At 32.3% G+C, this 8,788-nt stretch overlaps 1 protein-coding gene across 3 annotated transcripts in view; it reads left to right on the top strand.

The window, feature by feature from the left end:
- LOC106682255 (uncharacterized) overlaps positions 1-8,788 on the top strand; it is a 39,184-nt gene that overhangs the window by 9,996 nt on the left and 20,400 nt on the right. For 2 of the 3 annotated variants that reach the window (XM_014423003.2, XM_067047868.1), the window contains exons 5-6: positions 1,742-1,885; positions 2,506-2,574. In XM_014423003.2, coding sequence (XP_014278489.1) covers positions 1,742-1,885; positions 2,506-2,574 — 213 coding nt within the window. The remainder of the gene's footprint in view (positions 1-1,741; positions 1,886-2,505; positions 2,575-8,788) is intronic. The other variant, XM_014423004.2, reaches the window with a different exon arrangement.

Below are 8,788 nucleotides of genomic sequence, written 5' to 3'. Positions count from 1 at the left end.
TTTTAAGAGAGTTTTATTTTATTTCATTTTTTTTTATTTTATTTATTTATTTTTTTTAATTTTAGTATGTATGAGATCATTCATCAATATTACCTATTGCCCACAACTGTGTGGCAGATTGTAATATCTATCAATAAATAAATCTATCAATTATTGAATCCAAAAGTTGGGAAAAATCTTTAATTAATTAAAACACGAAGAGCAAAAATATTCATCTATTGGCAGTTCTAAAACAATAATAATTTAAACCAAACGTAGATCGCACATTCGTTAAAACACATAAATATGATGGTCGGTCAGTAACGAAGAATGCTATCACTTCACTTGAGTATACCATAGAGGTTGCTTAAATCTACTCTCTTTTCGAGTAAAAATGAAACCAAGGAGCAGTCACGCCTCCGGAGTGCCACTTGACGATGTTGATAGGGATTTCCCAGATTAATTTAATATTCCGTATAAACATTCAATTAATCGCAAATTTGAACTGTATATAAGTTGTAATAAATGGTAATTTCAATAATTTGGAGCATCAACTACGAGAATCCATAGTTCGTTCTGAAAATATTCATGATCAGGTCTTTGTTCTGTTTAAACTAAACATTTTAATAAGGTTCCGAAAATATATATTTTATATATAATATATAATAATATGCCGATATTGTTGCATTTACAAAAGTCGGAGGCACGGCTTTGGTCTTGTATCCGACGGTAAGATTTGACCTTGAACACGAAGGTGGAGTGGAAAGGGAAAAAAAAGGAAATATATGAAAAATGCATCCCTTTCCTTAAGGAAAAAATCCGCGAGACCTTCGGTGGGAGAGAGAGAGTTCACCGTGAGAGGACTCTGGTTTAGATCTCGCGGAACAATACAGATAGAAGAAGGAGCTTCTTAGAAGGCCTAGGTGTTAGCATTGGGGATATTGCCATCTTGGCGGAAAATATTATTTTGGACTCTCTGGGGATCATACATCATCACCTGAATGGAAATTAGCTATAGATTATTTTTTCTATTTATTTATTTTATTAGGTGGACCTGTTGATTTGTGTGTTTCAACTTATTTATTCATTAAATTATTTTATTATTATTATTTTTATTTATGTAATTATCTTTTTTTTTACTTATGTATCCAATCTAGTATTTCTTTTAACGATTTTTTTTTATTATATTTTCCTTTAAATCTATGTATTAGTTTTGTTTGGGGAAAATATATTTACTTGTTTGTTTTACTGTAAACTGATCTACTGCTATGACTAGTATTTCTCTGGTTTGATTTCACATCGCTGTCTAATTGTGAATTTGTTTTGCGGGTCACTGGGGAGGATCTGAGAGGGGGAATTCGGAAGAGTGAATTTGTCGATAAAATGAAACAAAAATTATGAAATAGAAGGGACAAAAAAGGGAAAGAAAAAAAAGGAATAAATTGAAATATTTGTATTTAGTGTGTAAAATTGATTGTAAAGGAAATCTGTGGGAAAAGAGAAAAAAAAATTGTTTTCTTTCTACTTTATTATATCATGTTAAAATATGTAACTTGTATATGTCCGATCACGAATTGATTAATATGCTGTATGATGTAGCATGAATGAATAAAGCATTTTTCTCTCTACTGTTCTAAAAAGTAGGGAATGGATATAAAATTTAATAATAAATAAAAATAATAAAATAAATGGATATTTTATGATTATGAGTGTATACTAACAATTGTCATTAAAATATTTAATTTAATATCTTCGGCTTTAGGAAATTTGTGATAAGTGTAAGCAGAAGAAAGGCATACCGTTAGAAGCCGCATTTCAAGATGGCTGCAAAAATCACCTGGACACACGTTCGATGATCTACTTCATCTTTGTATCTGTGAGCTGGCTCATCGTAGTCATGTTATTTGTAAGTTTTGTTATGACTTTTTCACTACCAACGAATCCTAGAACAAATAATTTAACATTAGGTATAATTTAATAAATAATATCACTAATAGGAAATTACTAATCATTATTTCTTTATTTTTTTTGGTTGACCCTACAGACCTTGTAGATCTTTGGCCGCCCGAACCAACCTTCTCCACGCTTGCCTATCTTGGGCTACTGCTTTGCAGTTTGCTGCTTGCAGCGTTTTCACATCTTTGTTCATTCTGTCTATCCATCTAGTTTTTGGCCTCTCACATGATCTCTTTCCTACTATACTATTCATTGTTGTGTAGGGGCGTTCTGATGGATTGCTTCGAGCCACATGTCTGGACCTCCTTCATGAGATATGAACTGACCAGTCTCTGCAAGCAGTTCACTGTTAGTTCTCCTCCTCTATGTATTAAGGCCCTGATAGCTTCTGTAATTGTACGAAGAACTTTCCGTTCAAATCTCTCGATTCTGCTTTCTAAGGTTCCTGTTAGAGCCCGGGTCTCACAGCCGTATATCAGAGGCATTGTCATTATTATCACGATAAAAACTTAATAAATGTCAAGAATAGAATAATTATCATTTTAAATAATTTAGATGTATCTATTTCAGCTTGTAGTCATCTTCCTTGGAATCCATTTACTGAGAGGTCTAAGGCTGAAGGAGAAATTGAGCCCGATGGTAATGTAATAAAAAAATAAATATGTATGATTATAAATATATGCCTGTTTCTAAATCCATAACCATAATTGATAGAATACTTAAGAAGTACATAACTATTATAATAAAATCAGAATTGTATTACGCTATGCAATGGTTAAGAAAAAACTAGACACTACAGAGCATTTACACTCAGACATTATTATGTTTAATTAGCTCAGTCGAAGACAACTGCTGTTATTCCCAAACGTGAATAAACTGTTCGTTAACAAAAAAAAACGAAGTCCTTAAGAACTGTTGAAAAAAGAAATAGTTCGTAAAACGAACGAATGAAATGAGTCAGAGAACACTTTCCTATTAGTTTTTGTTCCCCTTATTATATAATAGTTGGTAAAACTAACCGACTTGAAAACAACAAAACATTTAATGAATTAAGTCGAAAATTGATTATTATTATCAATTAATTTCTATAATTGGTTATTACAAAGAATCATGCTTTTTTAAGATAATTGTTATTTGTTAACATTACACTATCATTTTCCTTCAATCATTTGAAATGAATACTCAAAATGATTTCATGATTTATTTTGGTAAAATTGTCCCAGATGCACTTCTTTTTTATTCTTGAGCAATTTAACAACAAGCGTTAAATCTAAATTTGTATAATGTAAAAAATGTAACAAAACTTGCGAACTAGCATCAACAATGAGAACTTTCACAAAGAGGAACTAAAGATAACAAAACGGCTAACTTAATGGCAGTTGTTAATAAACGAAACAGAATATTTTCTTGTATAACTGTTTTAACGAAAAACTGTACTTACAACGACACTGGTGGCGAACTGGAGAACAAATAAAAATAACAGTTGTGTTTCGAATAACATTCGTTTTGAAATTCAGGCACCTGTTTAAGAAGTAAGGTGCACTAGTATCAGAAGGCCTCGGACATTGCGAATTGAATAAGGTTAGGTTTTCTGAACAGAAATTAATTGACGGTAGAATTGAACCTAAAAACCACTTCCAATTGTCTAGTTAAATCCTGGAAGTGCGGTTACCGCATTCTGTATTGTATTCGCCTACAGTCTAATGGGAAGAAAGCAAGTAATAGTATTCGGTTTAAATCCTTGCGAAGGGGCAGAGATGGCCGAAGGGTATAGACGCTTTCAGGTATCAGGTGAGAGCTAAACGAGATTTTGTCAAATAACAAGATAGTTTAAGCAACAAAATAGTCGTCTAATTTTCGAACCACTGGTAGTGCGTTCACGATCTGACTAATTCGAAATAGTGGTTTGCATTGTTAATGAACTTAAATTTTAGTCGGATTTCTAGGCGAGAAAATGCCGTCGAGAATCACTACTTGGTTGTAGATCGGAAAACTCTTAGGCTTTATTCATCTAACTAATGCATTTATAAATGTAACACTATATTATATAAGCATTTTGAATGTATTAAAAAAAAAATAACATGAGACGATTATTTCTTGAATCATTGTTTACATTACGGTCAGTATGTTGGAGCAGGTCAGGCTGTAACGACTCCTCGCTGCAATGACGTCTGCCAAACGTTTTGGCTTACTTGAAGGTAGCAGCAAGCCGCAAAGCAAATATTAAGCTTTAAAAGGTATGAACGTTACTGAGGACCAGTTGTCTGAATGTTTGGTTTAAATGCAGACTTTTAGTTTCCCATAAAAAAAAAATCTGGCTTTATAAACACTTAGAGCTTCCGTTTTGTGTTTATAAGTGACATGGCTGATTACAGGCAGTGTTGGAGCTGATTTATATCAATGTAAAAAAAAAAAAAAGTAAACCAGAAACACTTGCCAAACTTTAAATTAAGTATTTTTTTTAATTTTATTTATTTTTTTTTATAAACACAGACTCCCCCATTGGAGTCCTATACTGCCTAACCATGGTTGGGGGGTCAAAGTTCTTCATTTTGTGGGACCGCCACTCAATGAAAAAAGTCAACGTCCCAGGCCGGATTCGAACCGGCACCGCCAATAGACAGCAAATTGGTAAGACTGTGTCTTAACCACTGAGCTATGGGCGGCCCTTTTTTTTAAGTATTTGTGATTGGAAGATTTCTTATATAGATGTATGTTTCGAACTAAAAACACAAGAGATCTTTACACCAAAAATATTGAAAGGTAATCCTTCCCGACCAACCCGCCCCACTAAGACCCTTTTTAGCGATGTTTCAGATCACTTTTGAAATATTTGCTTGAAACGTAAAAAAGGGGAGACTTTTAAAGAGGAGATAGTTAATTCGAGCAATATTTAAAAAGTGGTTAAATTTGAAAAACGACGTGAACCCGCTACTCTCGTCCTCCATAGTAGCCTTACTTATCCTAAGTTTGAAACAGAAACTATAGCGAGTATCTTGGTCCGATGTACGAAATGTAATAATTTTACAAGACGAGATCATTACACAAAAATATTAGAAGGTAATCCTTCCCGACCAACCTGCCCCACTAAAACCCCCTTTTTAGCGATGGTCCTAAGTTTCTTTTGGAACATTTACTTTAAACGAGGAGAGGAGACTTAACTCTTCAGAAGTGTCCTAGGTTTTGTCACCTTAGAGTTGTTCCGTGTGCATTTATCTTACCGTAGACGATTTATGCTATTTTTTAAATATATAATCCGTTGTGTTGAAGACGAAAATCTTTACGATTACTTTTAATGGATTTTGAAATTGAAATTGTAAATTATAGCTCTTCCATCAAGGGCTGGAGAGTCCAGAATTTGTAAAAAAGCTAAGATCTTCTTATCTCAGTTCATGGTTTAGAATAAGAAACGCAGTAGGTGTCCGGGCGAGCGAATCCTGTCTTAACGTTGCGAGGAGGCCGGAGTAAAACTAATTTGAGTTAATTAGTGGGGAGGTAAAAGAGGGAGTAACATAAACAAGTATTATAACAACATCAAAGGGTTGACGGAAGACAGACAAAAGTATAAACCAAACAGATGAAATAATAGTAAAATATAGACGTTTATTTCCCTATATGAGCAAAATGATCAAGGCTACAGATCTCCCGGGTTAAGAGAGCTCAATCGAGCAGTATTTAAAAAGTGCCTGTAATTGGAATATGTGTGAATTAATTAATTAATAAAATAATGATCCAAAACATTTTATTGAAGATGTTAAAAATCTTTTGGTAGTAATCAACAGTCTAATATGTTTTTTTTATAAAGCATGCAATCGCGGCACTAAGGGCAGAAATGATAAAGACATTAGCCAGACGATTGGACAAATGGAAAAGTGTCTAGCGACTTTATATTTAATTAAAGAGAGAACAAGGAGGTAGGGAGCAGAGAGGAAGCCAGCAGTTACAAACACACACCCTGATTGTGGGAAGGGAGGCGCCACCTTAATAGGCAATCTCCTGTCTCCCACAGGGGCTATTGTCTCCCCTCGACACCTAGTGATAGTGGAAGCGAGGTAGGAGGAGGGGGTCCAGCGAGGTAGCAGGGTGCCTTAGTACAGCGCCCTCCACCAACTGCGGCGCCTCATGGAACCAGCACTGTCTTCTCAATTCCCGTATCTCATCCACTGGTGAGTTACTAACGTTAATCTCAATGTAAGCCAAAACTTTAAGCATATAATTTTCTCAAAGATTCACAGTGAGCCTTGAATTTTATACAAAAAATTCAAATCGGTATTTTTATTTTACATATTTTTTTCGGTCAACTATGAAATCATGATGAACAAGTAGTAGAAATAAAAAGTCAACTTGGAATGGATGTAGTTCATAATCAGTGAAGTTTTAAAATGAATAAAAAGCTTTTTTGTGACAAGAGATTATATTTAGAAAAATGTATAAAATTAGCAGTTAAAGTTCTCTAGAGTTGGATGACACTATCTGAAAGTAAATGGTACAGAAGCCCGATGCGTAAAATCTACCCAACCAACATAAATAATTTAAAACAAATACTAATTATAATTAGTAGGGGGGGCACCCCCAGACAACGCACCAACCCCCTATTTTAAAAATTACACAACTGTTCATTTAATCGTACTACTCGTTACTCAAATTTTATAACTGTAATTTACATGTATTTATTCACATTGTATTATTTTTTTCAATATAGTGTAAGCAGTTAGAAAAAAATGTTGTAACTAAATAATTATATTTCCTTTTCTTTGATAACTGTTCAAACTTTAAGTTTTCAACTTCCCGTACACGGTAATGTATATAATATAAAAAAAATAACATATAATATAATGTAATAATAATAATAATATATTAAAACTAACTATAGTTAAATGTTTTTTTTAACTGTTCAGGATTTATGTTTTCAATTTCCCGTCTAGTTCGAAGTTTTTCTAACTTTTCAGGTTTTAAGTTTTCAATTAGATTTCTGGTTCGAAAGTTTTCCAACTGTTAAGGCTCAAATTTTTCAATTCTACACCTACTTCGCTTTTTTTTCTGACTGTATAGGATGTAAATTCCAATAAATGCCATCTAGTTCGAAGTTTTTCTAACTGTCCAGTATTAAAGTTTTCAATTAGATTTCTGGTTCGAAAGTTTTTTAACTGTTCAGGCTCAAAAATTTTATCACTAATTTGTTTTTTTTTTCCTGACTGTTCAGGACGCAAGTATTCAACTATTCTCTTCTTTAACAATTTCTGTCTTTCATAAACTTTTTTCATTTTTTCTTTTTTTTTTTTTGCAAGATGCATTTTTCAATTGTTTACGACCCATTTTCATTATTCCACCTTAGATATAAAATTCAATGTTACACGGTGATCACAAAAAACCTTTTATGTAATATAGATCTAAACACGTTAGTATATAATAGAGGTATAATATGAACAAATAGGAAAATAATTTATTTACAATATATCTGTTTTATTATCCGTTTTCTGTCAGTATCCTCATATCATTTTTTTAATATGAAATAATGGAAAAAATTATTATTGATCGATAAGGACTGAAGGATATTAGTCGATATATACATAAACATATAAACAATATAATAAATTATATATTAGTAGGGTGGGTTCATACCCACCATGTGTTATTTATTAATTAAACTCCATTTTTTACGACCCATTTTTGTTATTCCGCCTTATATGTAAAATAAAATATTACACAGTGATCATATGTAAAATAATATATTACATGGTGATCATATGTAAAATAATATATTACAAGGTGATCATATGTAAAATAATATATTACAAGGTGATCATATGTAAAATAATCTATTACACAGTGATCATGTGTAAAATTATATGTTACACGGTGATCACTAGGGATAGGATTTTTATGTTGATCATAATATCTGCGATTCCTTACTAACTAAAGATGTTTCAAGACATTTCTGGCCAAAAGAAGCCATTTTTATTTCACATATTTTTAAATATTTGGCCTTTTTTACATATTTTGTTGTAAATCACATATTTTCTGAAATATTTGTTATTTTTAACATATTTTTAGGTATTTTGTCCTGAATCACATATTTCCTTAAATTATTTGTTCAACTGTAAATACATTTTTCGCAGCAACAACCTAAAATTCAAGAGAACGCAAGAAACTCATGAAGTGAAATTTATCATTTATCATAAATAGTGCGTACAAATTCTATATCTTCATCTTTGAACACAAATTAAAAGCATTTGCAATAATAAATTTTCACACAGAATTACATCCAGAATTTCTCAGAATCAATTAAAAAGAGCAAGGGTCTTATTCCTTATTATAACAAATGATGACACAGCCGCCCAGGTGATGCAGAATACCGAACTAGATGCAATGGAAATAGCTTCATTTAAGTATGCCCCTGTAACATCAGTAAAATATTGAAAGATCTTTTAGCCAGTACAAGTCTATTCTGCCGTCAAACCGACGAAGATTTTTATTTGAATTTTTTTTTTTTAATTATTTATTTAATGCAATTTACAACTGTACAAAATAATACAATAGGTAAATATGTCGTATGTTTCATATACACTTGAAAATCTTGGGAAGGAACCACCCATTGGTGGTACTTCAAACATTAATTTAAATTAGAAGGTCCCATGGGCAAGATGCATCCATGGCAAGATCTTTTCAGACGCCTCGGAGGATTATCAGGGAGTTGAGGATAAAAGATTAAGAATTAATGGGTTAGGATGGTTAAGGAGTTTGGAATGAAAAGACGCATATCTGTTTTGGGTTAAATCTGCAACGAATGGGATGTTAAGGTCTTTGTGAATAAGTTTATTTGTGTACGTAATAAGGAGCATCAAGGATTTTA

The sequence above is a fragment of the Halyomorpha halys genome, unplaced genomic scaffold (genome assembly GCF_000696795.3).
Source record: "Halyomorpha halys isolate HHAL.00 unplaced genomic scaffold, Hhal_1.1 Scaffold398.1, whole genome shotgun sequence".
NCBI classification, from domain to species: Eukaryota; Metazoa; Arthropoda; class Insecta; order Hemiptera; family Pentatomidae; genus Halyomorpha; species Halyomorpha halys.
Note: the sequence above shows the minus strand (reverse complement) of the source record. Positions and strands in the feature narration are given on the sequence as shown.